Source organism: Lottia gigantea, assembly GCF_000327385.1.
Source record: "Lottia gigantea unplaced genomic scaffold LOTGIsca_18, whole genome shotgun sequence".
Classification (NCBI taxonomy): Eukaryota; Metazoa; Mollusca; class Gastropoda; family Lottiidae; genus Lottia; species Lottia gigantea.
The window spans coordinates 1,026,008-1,048,450 of record NW_008708301.1 but is presented as its reverse complement, the minus strand read 5'-3'; the positions used below and the strand labels follow the sequence as shown (position 1 = coordinate 1,048,450).

The 22,443-nt window shown below is 33.8% G+C and overlaps 4 protein-coding genes across 4 annotated transcripts; 1 reads left to right on the top strand and 3 right to left on the bottom strand.

Annotated features, from left to right (window-relative positions):
- Positions 1 to 116: 116 nt before the first annotated feature.
- LOTGIDRAFT_213577 (hypothetical protein) lies at positions 117 to 2,742 on the top strand. Its single transcript, XM_009052188.1, has 3 exons — positions 117 to 185; positions 1,107 to 1,329; positions 1,575 to 2,742. Exons 1-3 carry the CDS (start codon positions 183 to 185, stop codon positions 2,699 to 2,701), a joined length of 1,353 nt encoding a protein of 450 aa, XP_009050436.1. The 5' UTR covers positions 117 to 182; the 3' UTR covers positions 2,702 to 2,742.
- Positions 2,743 to 3,459: 717 nt separating this feature from the next.
- On the bottom strand, positions 3,460 to 6,501 carry LOTGIDRAFT_231179 (hypothetical protein; the record flags this gene model as incomplete). The annotated part of the gene is made up of 1 exon (XM_009052187.1): positions 3,460 to 6,501. The coding sequence occupies one exon, from the start codon at positions 6,499 to 6,501 to the stop codon at positions 3,553 to 3,555; it is 2,949 nt and encodes a 982-aa protein (XP_009050435.1). The 3' UTR covers positions 3,460 to 3,552.
- Positions 6,502 to 9,370: 2,869 nt separating this feature from the next.
- On the bottom strand, positions 9,371 to 10,124 carry LOTGIDRAFT_113898 (hypothetical protein; the record flags this gene model as incomplete). The annotated part of the gene is made up of 2 exons (XM_009052186.1): positions 9,371 to 9,526; positions 9,921 to 10,124. Coding segments are annotated over 2 exons (360 nt in total), but the record flags the coding sequence as incomplete, so codon positions are not given.
- A 5,859-nt stretch (positions 10,125 to 15,983) lies between these two features.
- On the bottom strand, positions 15,984 to 19,647 carry LOTGIDRAFT_231177 (hypothetical protein). Its single transcript, XM_009052185.1, has 10 exons — positions 19,161 to 19,647; positions 18,534 to 18,650; positions 18,309 to 18,371; positions 17,984 to 18,066; positions 17,696 to 17,788; positions 17,401 to 17,518; positions 17,084 to 17,186; positions 16,820 to 16,909; positions 16,438 to 16,685; positions 15,984 to 16,106 (listed from the first exon to the last, which is right to left on the bottom strand). The coding sequence occupies exons 1-10, from the start codon at positions 19,581 to 19,583 to the stop codon at positions 16,029 to 16,031; spliced, it is 1,416 nt and encodes a 471-aa protein (XP_009050433.1). The 5' UTR covers positions 19,584 to 19,647; the 3' UTR covers positions 15,984 to 16,028.
- Between the last annotated feature and the right edge of the window lie 2,796 nt (positions 19,648 to 22,443).

Here is a 22,443-nt window from a genome sequence, read left to right as displayed (position 1 = left end):
TACGTTAAAGTCGGCGTTCAGAAGAATCGATGTCACCATGGTAATGATTCATAATAAAATCACAAATATAAATAGCTGGCTGCAGTTTGGTTGGAATACAGACTTTGCAGTTGATCATTGTATTAACAGCATCTCATTTCAGCAAATTTTTTACTCCAGCTCTAACATCCAAGACTTTAAAAATGGTAAGTAGGCATTAATTATTTTTTATCTATTTCTGGTGGACTTACTGCTCATTTAACGTTTACTATATAAATAATAGCTATAGCATTTCTTTGTTCAGACTAAATATGTTTTGCTCCACTGATCACAGGTTGAATATTCAGCTTATTGATTAGAAACAATTATTATCTTGTAGGGCATGACGAAAGGCTCGCAAATTTTTCATGCCAAATTGTTGATTTATTTATCCAGATTTTGAACAATTATACTTTGAGATTTATGCAGTGATGGCAGGGCGGAAAAATGCAAAGATCCTATCTCAAATCATTGCATGTAGAATATCGATCAATTTGGGTGCTGATGCTCAACGAAGTTGAGTTGAGTACCCAAACATTTAGTAAAGTGAATAAAAAACAATTTGATTCTTGTGAACCACATCAACTTAAAGCATGTTTTATTATTGAACAATAATGAGTGGACTTCAGAATCTTTATTATGATGTGTTATTTAGTTGCTAGGAGGAACCGTTGTTTTAATAATAATCAGTTTCATCAGCCGAGCAGATATCATCATGGAATATTGATTTTACAAAACAAATTTAATTATATATAGTAACTCATTTCAGTGTGAAATTCCAATTAAAGTTACATTACAATTTCGTTTCCTTTCTGTGTTTTTTTTTTTTTCATCTTCATCGTACTCTTAATAGTTTTTTACCAAAAACGGTTCCTACAACTAAATTTACTATCCCAAAATTCGTCCTTGTTAAGCAGAAACGGATTTTACATAACTCGCTTTGATCGGTTAAAATAATGATAACGGGGCTGGGGCAGACATTTTACTAGATTACAATGAAGTGTAAAAATATCAGAAATCAAAATGGAATTTCTATAGCCAGTCTATATATTATAATAAGTATATACATGTACAATTTTCTTTTTCAGCGTGAGTGTATCTCCATCCATGTTGGCCAAGCCGGATGTCAGATGGGCAATGCCTGTTGGGAGTTGTACTGTTTAGAACATGGTATTCAACCTGATGGTCAGATGCCTTCCGATAAAACTATTGGTGGTGGAGATGACTCCTTCAACACTTTCTTTAGCGAAACCGGAGCTGGTAAACATGTACCAAGAGCAATCTTCGTAGACCTGGAACCTAGTGTTGTTGGTAAGTAAGGTCCGCTATGCGTTACTAAAAAATGAAAACTGCCTGTATTGAACAAACATTATTTTGAGAATGTTTGCATTACACCTTTGCTAAATACAATTTGAAAAGTGAAATGTAGATCAGGACGTTTCGTTCCTTTACTCTAGATGACTCAAGTTAAAAACCATGATCTGACTTATTATTATGCAATTCATGTTCAAGGTGTACATCATTTATTAATGATTTACCTATTTTTATTATTTCAGACGAAGTACGAACAGGTACATATCGTCAACTGTTCCATCCAGAACAACTTATCACTGGTAAAGAAGATGCTGCTAATAACTACGCCAGAGGTCATTATACTGTTGGTAAAGAACTTATTGATCTTGTATTAGACAGAGTAAGAAAATTGGCTGATCAATGTACTGGTCTTCAAGGATTTTTGGTGTTCCATAGTTTTGGTGGGGGGACCGGTTCTGGATTCACATCTTTACTGTTGGAACGACTGAGCGTAGATTACGGAAAGAAATCAAAGCTCGAGTTTTCAATATATCCAGCACCCCAGGTTTCAACTGCTGTTGTTGAGCCCTACAATTCCATCTTAACTACTCATACTACATTGGAGCACTCTGATGTTGCCTTCATGGTTGACAACGAGGCTATCTATGACATCTGTCGTCGTAATTTGGACATCGACAGACCAACATACACCAACCTTAACCGGCTGATCGGACAAATCGTAAGCTCAATTACAGCTTCTTTGAGATTTGACGGAGCACTGAATGTCGACCTGACCGAATTCCAGACCAACCTTGTACCTTATCCACGTATTCATTTTCCTTTGGCAACTTATGCACCAGTTATTTCTGCCGAGAAGGCTTATCACGAACAACTATCTGTATCTGAAATCACTAACGCCTGCTTTGAACCAGCTAATCAGATGGTGAAATGTGATCCTAGGCATGGTAAATACATGGCCTGCTGTATGTTGTACCGTGGTGATGTTGTTCCTAAAGATGTCAATGCTGCAATCGCTACCATCAAGACCAAGAGAAGCATCCAATTTGTTGACTGGTGTCCAACCGGTTTCAAAGTTGGTATCAATTACCAACCACCAACTGTTGTACCAGGAGGTGATTTGGCTAAGGTCCAGAGGGCTGTTTGTATGTTGAGCAACACCACTGCTATTGCTGAAGCGTGGGCACGTCTCGATCATAAATTTGATCTGATGTATGCTAAGAGAGCATTTGTACATTGGTATGTTGGTGAAGGCATGGAAGAAGGTGAATTCTCTGAAGCTAGAGAAGATTTAGCTGCTCTAGAGAAAGATTATGAAGAAGTTGGTGTTGATGGGGCCGAAGAAGACGAAGGCGAAGGTGAAGAATATTAGTCCAATGAACATTCAAGATTGAAAATAAATCATAATTAATTAAATAAGTGTTTGTGTTAGAAGGGGAAGGTGGTGGGTGCAATAACACAATAGCCATATATATTTTCACAATTTTACTTTTCTATATCGATACGAGTAAAAGAGAGAGATTATATAACCGTTCATGTCATGTCTGCTAACACAAAGTAGCGCCAAAATTAGATTAGAGATACGTTTTATGTTGTATCCGAGGTTACTTTTCTCATTTTTGATCTGACGACATTTAATTTTATACGTTACGTTTCGTTCGCCAATTCAACTCTTAGTGATAAAATGCTTGGTTTAGCAAGAGCTTGAAAGGAGAGACTCGTCATTTTCAGAGGTTGATTTGGTCTTTGAAAACATGTAAATAGTCAACAAAAGTAAAAGAAATGTACGAAAATCGCATAATTACTGCAATAATACCTAATAACTATGAAGTTAACTTTTCAATGTCTTTTCTATATATCACAGAGTCTTAAGAAAAGACGATTCAACATTCTAACGCGGATAATTTTGGGATCAAGATTCGATTGGTCTAACGGATGGCGAAGCTGTCCAATTAATCACCATTGTTGGGATTGATTAGTTCCATTGAATGAGCGAAATATACGAAACAAAATATCTTTGGGGATAGAAGTTATTTGGACCCAAAGAACGTCATTTATGTTTATATCTATAATATACAAATTTACAGCTTATATGCAACGGTCTCAGTATATATGGAAAACATAAAAAATAACCAAAAACCATTTATTTTGTATATCAAATCTAGAAATTTACATATATATATAATAGAGACATATTATTACAAGGTGGAAGATAGAGATGATTTAAACCGTAGTCAGCCTCACAACATTCAGGGGTTGTGGTGTTTTGGGTAGTGCTGTAGTTGATTTTCCCAAACTAACTGCTGCAATATCGTTTGCATCATTACCAGAGGGATAGATTTGAACTTCGGGTATTCCTGTTGCCATAGTTGATTCGTTCTCTGAGGGATATCTTCCAACAGCATAGAATGGTAAAGATCCCCAAAGGCCGCGTTGTGGTTGCTGTATTCCTCTGGTCCAAGTACTCCTTGATAGTTGTCCCGTGTTACTTCTGTTATTCGGACGGGGTTTTAGAACTCTCAGTATGCCAATTTTTCGATTTCTATTTTGCTCAACTCTATTCGAAGATTTCGACTTTGTGCGTGTTTTCAATAATCGCTGTTGTTGAAGATTTCTAGAGTTCAGACGCACTAATAATTTTCTTCTGGCTACTTGAGGCAAGCGTTGTTTACTCTTGATCTGTGAGCTAAAATTTGCTTTTTTCTGTTGAATTGGTGCTACATTACCTTTAATTGGTTGGATCTTACTAACTTCCTTTACAGCAGCCGTTTTTGTTTTTGATATCTGACTGCGTGTGTTGTATTGAGGGCGAGTGGCAACTGTCCTTTGATTTTTCTGTAAAGTGGTCGTTTGTTTGGCTTTATTGTTTGTTTTCAGTGGCTTTAATTGTGGTCGTGTATTAACCTGTTGTTTTCTTCTGCGGCTAACATTTCCACGGTTTGGCAGCAGTTTTATAATTTTCTGATTTTTTGTAGTTTGAGTTGAAAATTTGCCCTGATTTAGCACACGCCCAAGCCTCCTTTGTTTTCCATTTTGGCTATTTTTAGTGATTATGGGTGATGGTAGTTTAGTCTTAAGTTGAATAGGTCTATTTATAGAATTTTGTTTGGAATAAGCCACTCCCTGTTGTCTGAATGCAATTGGTTTACGAATATTATTCTGCCCCAGGGCTAAATGAGTCTTTGGTGATTGTTTCAAGTTAACTTGAATGTTATGTTGATTTCTATTCTGAATTTCTATCTTAATTTGTGGACGGCCATTGCTTTTGGTTGCTGTTGTCTGTAAACGGTTTTGGCTGGAACCTACTACAGTTGCAGACTGATGTTTCTGAGTTTCTGTTGTATTATCAATCATCTTTCTGATATTCTTGGGATATTGAATGTTAGGTTTAGAAGACCTTTCTTTAAATTTATTCTCTTGTGACAACTGAATCAATTTTGATTGACGAGCAATCTTATGCCGACGTAGTTTAGATTGCAATAATTGTTTCTTTTGCAAAAGTTCAATTTGTTTCTTCTGTGATTGTAATTTTAATTGCTTTTGTTGAAGTTGGAGCTGTAATTGTCTAGATTGCTGTTGAAGTTGGAGCTGTTGGGTTCCGTTTTGAATGAAATTTGTCTTCAAAAGCTGATGATTTGGTTGTTTCATTGGACGTCTTGTAGATAGATGTGACGACCCAGGTTTTCTTAGTGGTTGTTGTTGAACATGTTGTTTAGACTGTTGTCTCTGAGGCGTTGGTATATTTTTTCTTTCGGACAATTGTTTTATTACAGACTGTTGCTGTTGTTGCTGTCGTTGTTGTTGAAAAAATTGTTGTCTTGCTTGTTGTCTCTTCTGCATTGGCATATTCTTACCTTCGGACAATCGTTTTCTTTCAGATGGTTTTTGTTGTTGTACTTGTGACTTTCGTACTTGTTGTTGAAAAAATTGTTGTTTTTCTTGTTGTCTGTACTGCTGTGGTATCTTCTTACTCTCGGACAATCGCTTTATTTCAGATGGTTTCTGTTGTTGTACGTGTTTTGGTTTTCGTACATTTTGTTGTTGTCGTAATTGTTTTTGTTTTTGTTTTTGTTTTTGTTGTTGTCGTTTTTGTTGAATAAATTGTTGGTTTGCTTGCTGTCTGTACATATTTGTACTTTCAGACAATCGTTTTTTTGCAGATGGTTGCTGTTGTCGCAGTACTTGGTGTTTTTGTACTAGTTCTGGTTTTATTACTTGTTGTTGTTGTTGTATTTGTTGTTGTTCTTGCTGTCTTTTTAGTTGTCGTTGCTGATGTTGTCGACGTCGTTGTTGTTGGAGAAATTGTTGTCTTGCTGGTTGTCTCTTCTGTTTTGGCATTTTCTTACTATCGGACACTCGTTTTAGTACAGACTGTTTAACTTGTTGTTGTTGTTCCTGTTTCTGTTGCTGTTTTTGTTGTTGATGTTGTTGTCGATTTTGTTGCTGTTGAAGCTCGGGCTTTTGATAAAGTTGTTGTCTTTGTTTTTGTCGTTGCAATATAATCTGCTGTGCTTCATTTGCACCATGTTGAAAATGTTTCTTTTTGTAACTGGACAAGCCATGTTCTTGTAATTTCTGTTGGTGGTGCATTTGTTTTCTATTAATTTGGCTTTGACTAGCTTGATGGAATTGTGTTTGTTGTGATCGTGTTGGACTCAATGGTGTCGTTTGCTGTTGTTCTCTTACTTGATGTGTGTATGTTAAATGGGATTCTGTTGATAGTTGTTTTGGAAGTTGTATGTTCTGTTGTTTAACTTGCTTTGGATGACTAATTAATTGTAGTACTTCTTGGTTTCGTTGGCTCCGACCCTCGAACTGTTTTGTTACTGGAGGTGCCTGTGTGACAGGTTGTTGTCGACCATTCTGGCTTACGTTATTGTTCGAAAATTGCTGTTCACGGTCTTCTTCTTGTAGCATTGGTGTTATCAGTTTAGTTTGAATGCTTCTATGTAGAAGTGGCTGTGAGGTCAATTTCTTTTGCCTATCAATCGATGGTGGTTTTGGAAACCTGGTTGGCTTTGTAGTAAAAGTATCCTGTTTCAAAGGAAACTTCTGTTGAACTTCTTTGACCTTTAGTTGCTGTTGGTCACCTCGTTTTACCATTAGCTTTTGTAGCTCAATTCTTTGTGGTTGTGCCGGAACAATAGTTGGCTGAATTGCCGGTGTTATCATTTTAGTTTGAGTCTTACTCTGTAAAAACGGTGCAGCCGATGGTGGTTTCGGAAACTTTGTTGACTCAAAATTGGTTTTAGGTTGTAAAGGAAATTTCCATTGCACAGCCTTGATCTCTTGTTGCTGTTGCTCGCCTTGTTTTACGATTGACTTTTGTAGCTTAGCTTTTTGTGATTTTTCCGGAACTGGAGTTGGTTGTATGGTGGTTATGGTTTGTTTCCTTTTCTGCTTTGGTACTGTTGGTTGAAGTTGAGGTGACTTAGATTGCTCCAAAACTGTTGAAGGTGAAGGATTAGTAAAATGTTGTTGTTTTGTGGGTTTTTGCTTGTTGTTGTTGCTGTATTTGTTGTTGTTGTTGCTGTATTTGTTTCGTTAGTGCTTGTGTTTCCTGATACTTAGTTGACACTACGATGGTTTTATGTTGTCGTAATGTTGGTGGAGTTGATTGAAAACCGGCTTGATCTTTGATAGCTTCTTGCTGTTGATGTAGGACGTCAATATGAAGCTGCATGTTTTGCTGGTGTAATTTTTGTTGTTGATTTTTTATATCATTTGAAAGAATCGTTTGTACTTTGTCTGCATGTATAACAGACTCAGTTTTTATATCAGGTCGTTGCTCCTGTGAATGCTGTAATTTGTGCTTTTGTGGTTCTTTAATTAGTGTACCAATTACTTGTTGTATAACTGTGGTTTGTTCTTCTAGCCCTTTCTGCTGTTTTAATTGTTGAGTCTGTTCTTGGATTGTTTGCTGTTCTTCTTGGATTGCTTGATGTTGCTTATTTAGTTGTTTCTGATTTTGTTGCTTTTTCTGTTGTTTTGATTGCTGCACCTGCTGTTGTGCCTCCAGTTGCTGTTGTTGTATAACACTCGACCCTAATTTAATCTGTTCTAATGCTTCTTTTACGGCTGACTGTAGTTTAGGTTTGGAGTAATTTGATACTGAAGTTGATTCATTTAGCAAAGCTATAGTTGGCGTTGTCATTATTAAAGGTTCGGGTTTTGAAGTGGCTTTTGTACTTGAGATTGACATGGAATCATTTTGTTGGAGCTGCAGTTGTTGAAGGATTAACAGTTGTTGATCTTGACTAATCTGTGACAAATCTAACACAAGATCATTTGGTGTCATGTTATCTTGTGGACCAACCACAACTTCAAATCCAATGCCTGAGGTCATTAAATTTGCCAACATATCTTGTTGAGATGCTGCATCAGTCGTATATAATTGGTCATTGATGTCGATGCTTGATGGCGTGGCAGCAGTTTCTTGATTTTGTGCACCTAGAATTAAACTTTTCTGTACACTCTTATTGTGGTTCAGATTTGAATCATTGATTATATTTTGGGTAGATGACAGTGGGTCGGGTTGAGGAGTGACGGATTCTTGTGCCACTTGTGATTGCACAGGCACGTTTACTGTTTTGGGATTTGACACTTGATAAAACGGTTGTTGATTAGTCGAAATATCAAATGGTTGTGGCTGAAAAAATGGTTCTTGGAAAGGCGATAAAATATTTCCAAATGATGGTTGAAAGAAAGACGGTTGATGAACAATTTGGTGAAAATCTGGATGCTGAATAAATGCTTCCTGGTGTTGAGTCTGTGGTCCATTTAGAGCTTCAATTTGTGCCCGAGTCAGTGGTGCTCTTTGAATTATATCGGACCGGATTGGGCTTTGGATTTTATAATATGGACCATTCTTTGATGCTATAGCGAGTGGTGTTCCATAAGAATGTCCATAACCGGCAGATTTTCCACATTTTGAGCTATCACTACATCTACATACACAAAATTTATCTTGATAACCATCACTAGGACATCGAATACTTTTAGCATCAGGGCATCGGGCTGAAAAACAATAAAATATAGCCTTAATTTAATACGGACTGTTATTAATTTACATTGATCAGTTTGTTGTATATCAAATATGATTATAATATTCAAATAAATATAAACATCAAGATAGTGGATAGTGGATCACGTCAAAATAGCTTTGACATGTGGTTTGTGGAACGAGAATTTCCACACTCGATCTTTCCTATTTGGTCATATACCTTTCTTTATACAAATACAAATGTCATCAGAATCTTTTTAAAACTGTAGCAGTTTCAATAATATCAAAACCAATGAAAAACAGTAAATTCTAGAACGTATGTGAACGGACAACCGACAGATGGACACAGGTGCCGACAATTTACGCCCAGATAAATAGATGAGGACGAATACAAATATAGTAAATCAAAACACAATATAAGCTTACAGGATTCGAAACCAAGGTCAGAATTTTGATGCCCATCATATTAAATATGTTCTGTCGTCTAAATTTTATTGAGCTTATTATCCGCTATCAGGATTAGGCCTACTCTCTACACTGTAAATCTGGTTAATTGATTAATCTATGTTAAACTCTTATGATGGCCACACAAATTTTTAAAAAAATTAACAATGAGTCTTTGTTCATCAGTGGACTTATATGGTGTCATAACTATACAACAGAATCCCTCTATTAACCAATAAATCTAAGTAAGCTTAGAAGCGTTTTTCAATAATTGTTTAGTTTAATATCATCTTATATAGAGATTCTATTCTTTAGTCATGGTAAGTGGTAAGTTCAACTGATGAATATATACAATTGTTGTTTTTCTATACCAATATATATCATATGAGACCAGGTTTCTGATGCTGTTATAGTACAATAATGAAGGTGATTATACGATGATAGTAAGATGTTAAGATTATATTCAACAAATGACATATGTAGCAAAATCTGAATTGAATAAGTCTTCAAAAAAATTGCCAAATATCGGTCTCTAGTCCAGGAAACCTATTAATTTTATCAATGGTTCAATTCAAATTCTACCTGTTAAAATTGTTAATATTCAGGCTGTTCTTCCTCACCATTACATCTGTACATCAAATTCACGGCTTTTACATCAATAAACGATAGTTGTTCGGTTCGACCAATTAAATCTTGATAATTAGGGTTGTTTGTTCGAATTGTTGTACTAAATCCATCGGCAGAGAAAAACTGGAAAACAAACATTTTATTGTGTTCAGCTAAGGTATATATCAATATCAAAACATTACTGAGGTTTCATTGACTCGGCCATAAAATAAATAGCCAACAAATTACATCGAATGATAACAATTGTCAGGAAATTTAACTCTAGTAACAGTATAACAAAATCATATTGAGAAGAGAAAATATTTGAAGTATTGTCGATTGTTTTGTGTCCGAATTATTTGAATAATTTACAGTTCTATAGAATTAACAGCTTTCAATAAAATATTTTCACTGTTTCACAGAATTAACAGCGTACACAGTTCAGTTTCAGCTAACCTTATCATTAATCAGAGTAAAACGATTATCCACATCAAAAAAATGTTTCGAAGTATTAAAACAACTTTGACAAATTACTTACACTTTTACCATAATGCATAATAGACAGGTAGTCATATGGCACTGAACCAATATCTACCACATTCCTAGAGAATTTTTTAAACTGATCTAAAACAGCTGGGCGTACATTCTCTCTGACAATAGTAATATAATTGTCTCTGTCATATCGCTGATGTTCGTGTACCATACCAATAGCATGGCCTAATTCGTGCATAATGACTCTTTTCTGAAGAAAACAAAACAAGTTTATTTGGCATTTGAACCTCTGCAAAAAGAACAACAAGCATCGAGAGTTTCAGACTCTAGACAATTACTGACAAAGTAAGATACTCCCATGAGTATAAATGAGTAGAAAAATAGTCTACAGCGCATCATTTCATTAATCAGCCACATATATCTATTCCGAACATGCTTACTTTTACCAGGTTTTAGATGAATATAATATACAGTACTTGGAGCGTCTGAGCAACCTCTGACAAAAATACGTACAAGTACATAATGCACATTAAGTTGTTCTTATAATATAACTCTGTGACTGCGATACTACTCTTTATATCGCAGACCTACTAACATCGACACCGACTAAATTAACTTGCCTTCCTACAGTTGCCTCTATCTAAAACCAACCTCTGAGTTCCGCCTATCATTCCTATATTTGAATAACATCTAGAAAAAAAGAAAAGATGTTGTTGAAGATTTCAGATAGTCAACGACTTCATATCCTTACCATTTACTGACTTAAATCACGTACTGACAGGAGTGTGGAAGTATGGGTCGATTTATATGGTTTAAGTACAAAAATATTCATTGTTGTCATAAGGACAATTCCATGTAGGTGTATAAAAAAACAATTTTATTATATATCGTAACATAAAAGCACCATTTATGAGTATTTGTATTTGATACTTACCCCCGACCACCCATTATCACGAGCTTATTTTTATCTTCTGGGGTAGCAGGTTTAAAGATGATACAAGTTTTCATTTCATATTCTGTCAATGCATCAATAATAGTTTTAAGTTCCATAATGGCTACAATATAGAAAAACATAAAGATAAAGCCATTTTTAGAATATATGAAACAAACACCAATCGTAGAAGTAAAAATATACAAATGTATACCAATCTAAAATAGTGCACTGAGCTTATGTATTTTGAGAATTCATCAGATAACCTACTTTTGTATGGCGCTGTATTTGGTTCAAAATAGGATCCAGATCTGATTGTATAAATTCTTAAAACCGCGTGGTCATTTCTTATGTAGAAATCACTAATCTTATAAAATTAAAGTATTTTTACGTGTTTTATCTCCTATCTAATTTTAACCGTAGACTTTGTAGATCGCAGAACGCGAATTTAACCTTTGGAACTTCACTACTGGATCTTGTACGCTGAAATTACCACGCGATTTTAAGAATTTATACAATCCTCGATCCTATTTTGAAGCATGTATGACAAATTAAGACCCCTAAAGCTACCTTTAAAGGTCTTACGAGAGAATTTGTCACGTTGTCATAATCATCATAAATATGTGCAACATTTTATAAATGGCCATAAATCAAGTAATGTCCGAAATTTTAGAGTTAACAATGATGACATTAATGTCCTAATTATGTTGAACAAATTGTCGCTCGTTCATTGAACATGACATCTCCCTCTGGGTGTTAGTCATTAGAACTGTCACAAAAGTGACAAAATCCCTCTGAAAACCACCACAATAGATCCTTAACAAGAATTACAGCATTTAAACTAATCTATAATTAGTGAATATTCTCCCGCGACGTGTAGACAGCAGCCACAAATTGGCAGACCTTATTTTAAGATTTGAAAATAGAATCAGTAAATAACCTAACCTAACCCCCAATAAATTCTGTTCTGAAATAAAGATACTTACAGAAGTCGGACTCGTGTATTTCATAAGGAATAGTATTTTCTGGCCATCTAGCAGTAACATCACTAACAATCTTTCTTTTCTTTCTTATCAGACGTTTACTTTTTCCTTTTCCAGTATTACTACAAGACAGAAATAATGATAATAATAAACAATAATAAAACGGTAACATAGAGATACAATAAGAATGACATATTATGGTAATATTTAGATGGTCATTTATCAGAACTATCATGCGCAGCCAACAGATTAGCAAAATGGAATGACCAGACTTCAAGGCTTTTGTGCTGACTTTCGAAAACACAACACATGCAGTGATTTCTTGAGAAGCGAAACATACAAATGGTATATATGAGTTCTCAGAGTTCTTACGATTACTTACGCTGGTGTATCAACTGCTAACACTGAGGCCTGTTGATTTGATAAACACATATCTAAATCAAGCATAACTCCATTACACAAAGATTCGTTCTTTCCTACTGTATCATTCTTACTTGTAACTAAAACAAAAATTTCAATTATAATCAGAATAAGATATTATATGGACTTATTCTAGTACAACATGTGTCACCAAATTGCAATTGGTGTTTCGATAAAGCTTTTGAAATTTTTGCGCTGGTTGCTGATGGTCGTTATCCTATAACTACAGACTACCAACAGCATCTTAGTAACCAACTAAAAATGTAACCTATCTTTGGTACTAAACAGTTTTATTTTAATTTTGATAAATTGGGATAAAACTTGTATCCCGTTTATTATTCTTACTGGGAATAATTTGAAATCATGATAATGCACCCACTCAATTTCCCCCCTTTCTTAATGAAGGTCGAATGGCTGACAAGAAAAACCGTCTTGTCGATTGAATTTTTACCAAGGATTACATACGATAGTTGAATGTTAGAAAAGTGAATGACCTTTCTATTAGTCCTGTCAGAATTAGGGAAGAAGGAAATAAAACTGGCTAAACTATCATTTACCGGTAATTTGGGAAATATTTTACCAACCTACCAGGGATGTTTGATTCTTCAAAAACCTGATCTAGGGTCTTCTGAGCTATTCTTACAACTGGTGAATAGACTGGTATAGTACACATAGTCCTATTAATTACGGTAGCTTCTTCAGACCTCTTGATTTTACCATTTGGACCTTCACCAGTAATAGCTATTACACCATTAGGTAAAATCTCGCATGGTACCTTAAAAGGTTACAGTTTAATTATAATTTGAAATCCACAGCAGAAGACAATTATAAATATAAGCAACAAGAATATTGTGACATAAATACGATTTTACCATGTGGGGTAAGGTCTTCCATATTATCACCTTTTTATATCGACCAATTACAAAGTGGCGGATCGTCAATGTTGATTTGGGAACCTTTGGTGAAATATTCAAATGCTTTTTCATAATGTGTGCCTTCTATTTTGGCAAACACTTCAAAGGGTAGTGCACTATACACGCAGATCGGTTTGATAAGATTATCTGTTACGAATTTCACTCATACTTAACTAAGACAATTGCTTGAGATAGCAAGAGTAACGAGTGTCTTAAGAAAACAATCTCTTATATATAGTAAAATAAATATTTAAACGGTATAATATCTTCTATTTGGTGTCAATATTGAACTACTGGTTCATGCTATTGTGAAAACAAATGTGACCAAAGTGTTTTGAGCAGTTTTAGAAAAAAGTAGAAGAACAGTGTGATCAAGCGAGTTCCATGAGCACCATGAGCGAAGTGAACAAAGGCTCGAATATTGATCTTAAACCAGGAATCGTTGGCGGAATCCATAGAGATATGTCTGAACCACTTTAAAATACGCTTTCTGGTACTGGCTGTTGTGTAAGCTTTTCATTGGGACACAAGTAAACAAGTTGGAGCCAAAATATAGATCATATTCAAAGAGAAAATGTCCATTATACTTATCTATTTTTCACTTATTTAGCACTATCTCAACAACGAATATGATTAGTATAAAAACAAAGCGAATTTTGAAAACAATTGTTGAAAGTTGTTTCCTCTTACCTCTTTAGTAGACGTAATTACCATAGTAGCAACACATAACATTGAGCCAAGAATGACCAATATTTGGATATCTATGAACCTCATTGTGATTATACTTTAATTCCACTGACTGTATCAAACTATGCTACATTTCATATCGGAGTTCCTCGTGTGTACTAAATTCAGAAATTTCCAGTGGTCAGTATTATAGTCCTTTAAGGGACATAAATAAGAAAGAACGGATTAATGACAGTCTATGTATTGTTGATGATGATTACTGGACAGTAAATGTTGAATGACAGACTTGAGTTGTAGACATTGTGTTACAAGTGTTACCTAATCATAAAATAATGTACAATTTGACCTACACCAGTCATAAATCATTCGAGTACAACTTATTGAGCTCTGTATCTTTTATTAGATATGTGTGAACTGATGTGTGATTTGAACATGTTTTTTTGGAAAAAGATCAATAGAGTAGGTGATGGTCATTTTGCCAAAAGTATTTTCTTGTTACAATCGTAAATATAAAGGAGAGTTCAAGCCGATACAATACATCGGATCCATGGACCACTTGATTCAACTCTCCAGAATATGATACAGATATTTCAAATTATACAAAATAAATCGACACTGTCTTTTCTTCAAATTATTAATAGAAATGAATTCTCTAAGTTAACGAAATAAACCCATGACATAATAAATGGGGAAGGCGCGGTTGTAATTACTGGTATTAAAACTTCTTTCTTTTGTGCATTGTATAAGGCCATTACTGTACATTACGCCAAATAATCAAGAGCAAAGTGTTGCTGTCTCCATTTAAAATGTGATAACGGGGGTCAAATACGGAGATAAATTATAAAATCATAAAAGGTTTCGGAGGTACACAATTGACATCTGTCTTCTGATCACTGTTTTTCAATATCATTAGGTTATATCAGTACAGTCATTAGCTTTGATCTGATATTTCATCTGATATTTGTGTATGGAAGTTCGGAATAAGTAAAGATAGCTTGCCAGGCAAGGTAATATACGCCCACTGGCAGCTTTGATTTTAAATAAATATATTTGGCAATACAGTAACAATCACCAGTATGATATATTCAACCTTCAGTCATACACTTCTTTTGAACTTTTTGAATGATATTACAAAGTTTTATCAAAATCTGTCAAGAATTGGGCCTTCTAGAGTGTTTACAGGCTAAAACTTGAATGCGTTTTTCAGAACAGCAAACTAAAAATTGAACTCGTTTTCAAGAACAAGGGCAATAACTCATACTAATTATTTTTCGATTCTTCTGATTTTCGATATGGTTCATTCTTATGTAATTAATAATTACACATTTCATGTTTCATCTAAATCGGTCAAGATTTGTGCCTTCTGGAGTTTTTACGAGCTCAACATTGAACGCGTTTTCCAGAACAAGGACAATAACTAATATTTAATAAGTTTCAATTTTTCTGATTTTCGATATGGTTCATCCTTTGGTGATTATAAACACAACAAGTTTCGTCAAAATCCGTCAAGAATTGTGCCTTCTATTGTGTTTACAAGCTAAAATTGAACGAGTTTTCAAGAACAAGGGCAATAACTCATACTAATTATTTTTCGAATTATGCCTTGTAGTGTGTTTACGAGCAATTGTGGACGAGCCGACATGGGTGACGGAAATATACGCCACCCATTTCATGTGGGTGTATAAATAGTAAGGCCTTACACAGATGTACAACTACATGTATAAGCATTCTGTATGGTTGCTTTACCAGCTATTGGAGCAGTTTTCAACTATTCGAGGAACTTAAAAGATTTAAAATTCAAGCGAGTTTGGCTGGAATCCGATAGAGGAAATTAAGCTCAATTGGAAGGTAAGGCCTACATGTAGACGACTACGATTCGTAGTCAATTACTCGTGCTATATCCGTTTTACATTCAGACAATTCATCATTGTGATATAATAATATGGTGTCCCATATCAATTGCTATTGGCAATCTCTTGCACAACAATTTTGTTTTATTGAATCTCGATGAAATACAGCCTTGACTAACAGGCCCGTAGTCAGACTTGATAGTTCCAGAGGGGCACTATTGTATGGTGTTTAATTGCAGTAATGGAATTGGTGGGTTATCAGAATTTTTTCAGGGTTGGGGGCAATCCATTTTTTTCTGTATTTCTAAGAAATAACATTATGATAAAGTTTATTTTTGTTTATTTGAATGATATTAAGATTTTCCATCTTCAAAAAGTTTTTTTAACAATATAATGTACACACTGTAAAATAACATTTCTTTCATGTCGTATCTCTTTTGCCAATAACTGAAATAAGAAAAATTAAAAATGTGCATTTTCAAACTGTACTCTCTATTGTGTTTACAAACAAATTTTAATGCGTTTTTGATAAATCAAGGGCAATAACTCAAAAACAGTTCATCGAAAGATCGTCAAATTCAAACTTGTTCAAGATCTCATCAATATAAATGATCACACCTAATAGCATTCAAATCAGATAAAAACTGTTGTCTCTATTGCATTCACAAGCCAATTGTGGACAGACAGGGGCGACGACAATATACGACCACATTTTAATGTGGGCGTATAAAAAGTGTGCATTATCTTTCCAATTCTACTGATACTGAGTAACACCTACCATTTCTAGTAGAGATGGTTTCTTTTTCCTGGGTTCATTATTATAAGTAGCATTCTTTTTATTCCTATTTCTTTTCCTTTTCGAATTACCACTTTCTTTATTCTGTTCTTTATTTTCTATATCATCAGCTTTACAGGCTGTAGCAGTTTTATTCTCAATAGTGTCTATACATTTACCATATATTGTTGTAGGAATTTCTTTTATCTGTTTATCATCTGATGGTCCTGTTGTCACTTCTTCATCATGATCTATAATTGTAATGAGTTAAATTTTATCATGGATATAATCCTTTATGATTTATAGAGTTTCAGATTCAAGTTCTTAATGGTGGCCATTTACTATATAAAAAAAAAGTTTCTCTGATGTATCTAATATAACAAACCTGAACTATCTGTATCACTACCATAACAAGTTAATATAGATGTTAACCCTACAGACTGTTTCTCTGATGTATCATTATTACTTTCTGCATCTATAAATAAAGTAATTTGGTGTTATTTTTCAAGTTGTAAACAACACACATACTCACTGTCTGTGATGAATTCTGTAAAAATATGAGTTTTGTAAAAAAGAATGCTCTGACAATCAATGTGACTTATGTCATCCAAAAATACAATGCACAAATCATGGTAGAAATAAAACCTACTTAAATCTTTGCTGATTGGTGGTGTAGCTGAATGTATTAATATAGAAAGAGGATCGTCAACTCGGATAGCTTCATCTTCTTTCTTATCTGTTAAAGATTCATTCTGTAAACAGAAACATTTATAGCAATTGACCAATGAAACAAATCTTACAGAAAAAACATTTGTGAAAGTGAAATAAAGCATAAGATTCAAATGTTATTGACCTTCAAGGCTAGAAATAAATTCTTCATGTTCACACTCCTGACAGTCAACATATCCTAACTGATTTTGAATCAAAAAGCAAAATTACATTTATGATAACAATACTAATATGTACTTTTTCATAATCTGTCTTCCTTTTCTTATTATCCTGACAATCAGGACTATCTGAATGCTTTCTCTTCCAGTTACCATTTCCATTTCTCTTATCATATCTCCCTCTTCCCTTCATCTTTCTAAGAAAAGAAATGACAACATTTTACATGAACAGATGTTTCTACAGTATAACATAACTTGCAATGTATGACTGATGCCAACTTAGCTCCCGATACTGTTACATTTTGTCTTGGTCTTAGAGTCTTGAATTTTAGAATTATCTGATGAGTATTTGAAAAAGTATTGTCAACACTTACCCAAATTGTTTTGTTTCAAGAACCTCACCCCTTTGGATCTTTTCAGTATTTAACGTTTTCTTTTTGGTAATATTGGCAGCAGTAGGGTAATTACTGAAAAAAAAAGTAATGATGCTGATGAGGATTTTGTATCCAAAACACATGTTAAGCAACATGAGCTCTGGTCAATTTGATTATTAAACCAGTCAAAATAATACCCTTTACCAGAAAGTTAATGGCAATCAGAAAGCTCATATAATTTATTTCATTCATCTGCACAAAATCTTTACATAAAAAAGTTTTTATTACCTCTTTCTAGCCTTGATCCAATTTTCAACATCTTCTTTTGATTCCAAGGACCAAATTTTTTTAGCATATCCATTTCTATGTTGCTAGGAAAATAAAATCATACAGGTATCAAGGAAGTGTGGTATTTAATTTTCTAATCCTGATGTGAAAGTCTGGCGAATAAGTCACCTTTCCTAATTATTTAAGTCCACCAGCTGTAAATGGGTACTGATAATCACAAAAAGACCAAAGCCAAGAGGTTGTTTCATTTTTTTTTCAATTTAATCTGAATGAACAACAAGGTTCATATTTAATAGTTACTACATTATACTTAAAGTATACTTACCAGTTTACAATGAAGTTCTACCAATTTAGGAGCAGCAACATATGAACATCCTTTATATGAGCACTGAAATAAACATAAAAGCTGTAAGAATCACGTCTTAGAGCAAAAAAAATAATTGAATTTTTCAAGCTTATAATGTTTTTTGAATAGAGGTTGAAACATTTGGACCATGTGTTCTTTGATATAACATTTGGAAAAACTTATTTACTAATGGTAGCATCTTGCCTTCTGATGATTGTCAACATGTTCTGTATAAACCTGTTCTGTTTTAAACCCTCTATCACAAGCATCACAATAAAAAACATTATTTTCAGCTAAATCTCTTTTGTCAACTTTTTCTTTCTGAAATAGAATTTTAAAAAAATAGATGATTTTGAAGGAAAAATTATTAAAATGTACTGAAATGAATAAAAATGTCCGGTATATTATTACTACCATATTACTTTGATATGCTAGTCCTAGGTTACTTGTTGAGCCAAGAATGCATATGCGTTTCTAAACAACTACAATTCTAAGTGATGATTAGATGTATTATTATACTTATAGTATCTATTTCTTTCATTTGATACACGGTAATTATTATACCAAGGTACATATAATATTACAAAAAATTCTCACTGTTAAAATAGTGCTCAATTGTAGAAATATGAAAACAGAACCTAAAACATGTTACTCAGAGTTTCAAGCTATGCGATCTTCAGACAACTGACCTATTGTCAGTCTGCGTCCTTACTGAAGTTGGACTGCAGAACTTATTCTCAAGTCTACCTTTTGAGACAATTTCAATTTCGGAACGTTGATGTTGTAACTATGTAAGCTTATACTTTCTATATTATCACATAAATCATATACCTTCTGTTGGTTTTTGCTTTTCTTCTGATTCCTATTATTTTCATTCTGGCAACCATATCTATTCCATTTTGATTGATTTTGATGAAATTGTCTACCTTGCATGAATTTTTGTCCTCTTCCAATTCCATTTCTGTCATTATCTAAGTCCTGACTTTGCTGTGACCAAATATTGTTTGCTTTCCTCTTACAATTCGAATTCATATTTTGAAAGCCCCCTGTCATTTGCATCAAGTTTGGAATGTGTGACATTGACTGCATTGGTGGGTGATTTGAGAATTGTTGCTGACCATTATTACCATAAAACTGGTGCCAATATTGTTGTGGTCCAAATCCATGATGAGGGTGGGCAAAGTTTGGCGACATTGACATGCATGGTGGTGGAGGATTCATATTGTTTGAGGGTAGACTGCAGTTATTTGTCATAATGTCAGCTTTACAGTAACACGTACAATTTAAAGAAAAACCGACAATTGGACATGCACGTGTTAATTCAAAACGGAAATAAACATTTTCGACCTTGACCTTAAGATACCGCCGCATTGAATATTATTTTTGTTTTTATTTTCTATCGTCGTTATTTCCACAACTTTTTAATCAAAAAGATAGATGTAATGAAACCGTGATACCCATAGTCGAAATTTTAATCATCAATTAATTTCCTTTTTTAATCATCCAATTTTTCGTTTTCATTTCATTTTCTGCAGAGCGATTGACTACAATGTAAACAAAAACAAACAAGATAGAACTTGAGACTTGAAAAATAACTTTTACTCTCGCTTGTTCTGCTTTCTTTTCTAAATGAATGTCTAAATCAAACAAGAAAATGCCTGGTGAGTTATGGCCTTCATTTGTATATATATATAAGCCATTTAGTAATGATAAATTACATGCAAGATTGATAGTTACGATGAATAAGTCACTTAGCTTAGTGATGAGGCCGAGGATATTCTTAGTGATGAGACAGGTGCTTGTTTTGCTTTGAAATTGAACATCGAATTGAGACTAGTTTAACATTAGTTTATGTTGTCAATTTCATCTTATGTACAACATAATAAATACCGGCACCAGTCAGTAGTAGATATGTGATGTTTATTTTATCTTTTATGGAGACTATTCTTTGTGTAAGAAGACTTTCCAGCGGCAACAAATAAGACTAGGTCCACATACTTAATAAACATTCCATCAGAATATTTTGTTGTAAATTTAATTGATTGTAGGCAAAGTTTTTGCACAACGTCCTCAGACAATACATGAAGCAGTAAAACAAGGAGATGTATTGACGTTAGAGTATATGTCTAAAAATGGCGCCAGTTTAAATGAAGTTGAAGAAATAGACAAATTTACTCCTCTTCATACAGCTTGTAATAACGGATCACTTGAGGTAAATATCTTCATTTTTTTTATCTGAGAGAGCTATTAGTATCAGAATATAATATGAGATTATTGATTACAATGGAACAAACAAACAACAAAAAGTAAGTCTTACAGTAAATGGATGAAATTGTACCATAAAATTGTGCGAATTGTGAATTACGGGCAAGTAAATGTATTTGATAATGATTAATTAATTCAATATCAATAGGATAAGAAATATTTCAAAATGATTGATTTATTACAGTGTATACATTGGCTATTGTGGCATGGTGCTGATCCTAATGTAACAACACCTAAAGGTTGGACCCCAGCTCATATAGCAGCTATTAGAGGTCAAGATGGCTGTGTACAGGTCGGTATTGTTATATTATATAACTGCAACAATTATCTATTTTATCTGAATATTTTAGTTTCTTTGTTAACTTCCTCCACCTAAAATGTCAAATGTGATGTTGCACAATTGTTGTTAAGTGAATGTTAGATGGCTGGTTGGTAAATGACAAGTTTACTTTTCGTGCAGAGGCTGATATCGCAAACTAGTTAGTTGTTGATATGATTCTGTGCTGTTGGTTTGGTAGTAGTTAAAAGAGAGAATGTTAGCTTGATCTTTACCATTTTACATCAAAGTAATCTTGACTTTAATTGTTCAGGCCCTGATTAATAATGGTGTTAGTGTAGCTGAGAAAGATATTAGAGGATGTACTGCAGCTCATTTAGCAGCAGCTCATGGAAATTCCTTCACCTTAAATTCTATTTTAAGATCTGGAGTGGTGAGTTGTGTTTCTTGAAAAGAAAGATAAGAATTTGAAGTAAGATTTAAGATCCAGTTAAATTTGCCTGCAGATAAAATTTAGATTGAACCTTGTATCTCTTTAAATCAAACACTTGCTTTATCTGTCTTTGTAATATTAATGTGCTTCAATGCTAGTGGATGTGATGACGGAAAGGTTTCTAGTGCATACCTCTGTAATATTCTCTTTCAGAATGTTAATGCTACAGATAAAAATGGTTGGATGCCAGTACATTATGCTGCCTATCATGGTAGATTAAGCTGTTTACAAATATTGATTAAATGGGGAGCTAATCCTGATGAAGTGGAACATAGTGGTAACACACCAGGTATGTCATTCCTCAAATTTATCAGCATTTCATTATCATTAGTAAATTCAGCTAGTTGATAAACTTCACATTCAGGCAATAACAATTTCCTTGTTGTCTAGACTCTATAAATCACAAGGATGTATCCAAATTTAAATATGTCAAGATCCACAATTGAAGAAATCAACAGTAATACTGGGTCATTTACAATGGAAGTGAATGATATTGAAAGGTGTCTGAAGAATGACTTAGCACTTACTGTCCAGTGTACTGCATCCTCCAAGACAGTATATCTTACCCCATTTAGCTTACTCTTTAATGAAATATTCAATTGATATTTAAAAATATTGAAGAAAAAATAATTTAGCTAGTTATAGACAATATTTTTGTTCATTCTTTTCTCCAGCTCACCTTGCTGCCTGTGAAGGTCATCTGCCCTGTTTGAAATATTTAGTTACCTATACCAGAAATCAGGCCCATACATTGGGAGCTAGAAATGATAATGGTGAGGTACCTAAAGATTTGGCAGAACAATTTTATAAACAGAATATAATTGATTACATTAATAATATAGAATGGGAAGAACAACATCCAGAACCAGAAGAAGGTATGTTATCATAAAATGTCAAGTTTTTTTTTAATAAAACTTTTTTTTAATTCTATTGTTGAGGAAAGACATTTGCACTAGTCTGAGTTTGGTTAAAAACATTAACAGAAGAAGTGTATTTCATTTTGAGGTAGAATAAATAGTAGAAACTGTATTCAGACTTATTCTATTCATAGCTAATTATAACTTTATAGCTAAAAATAC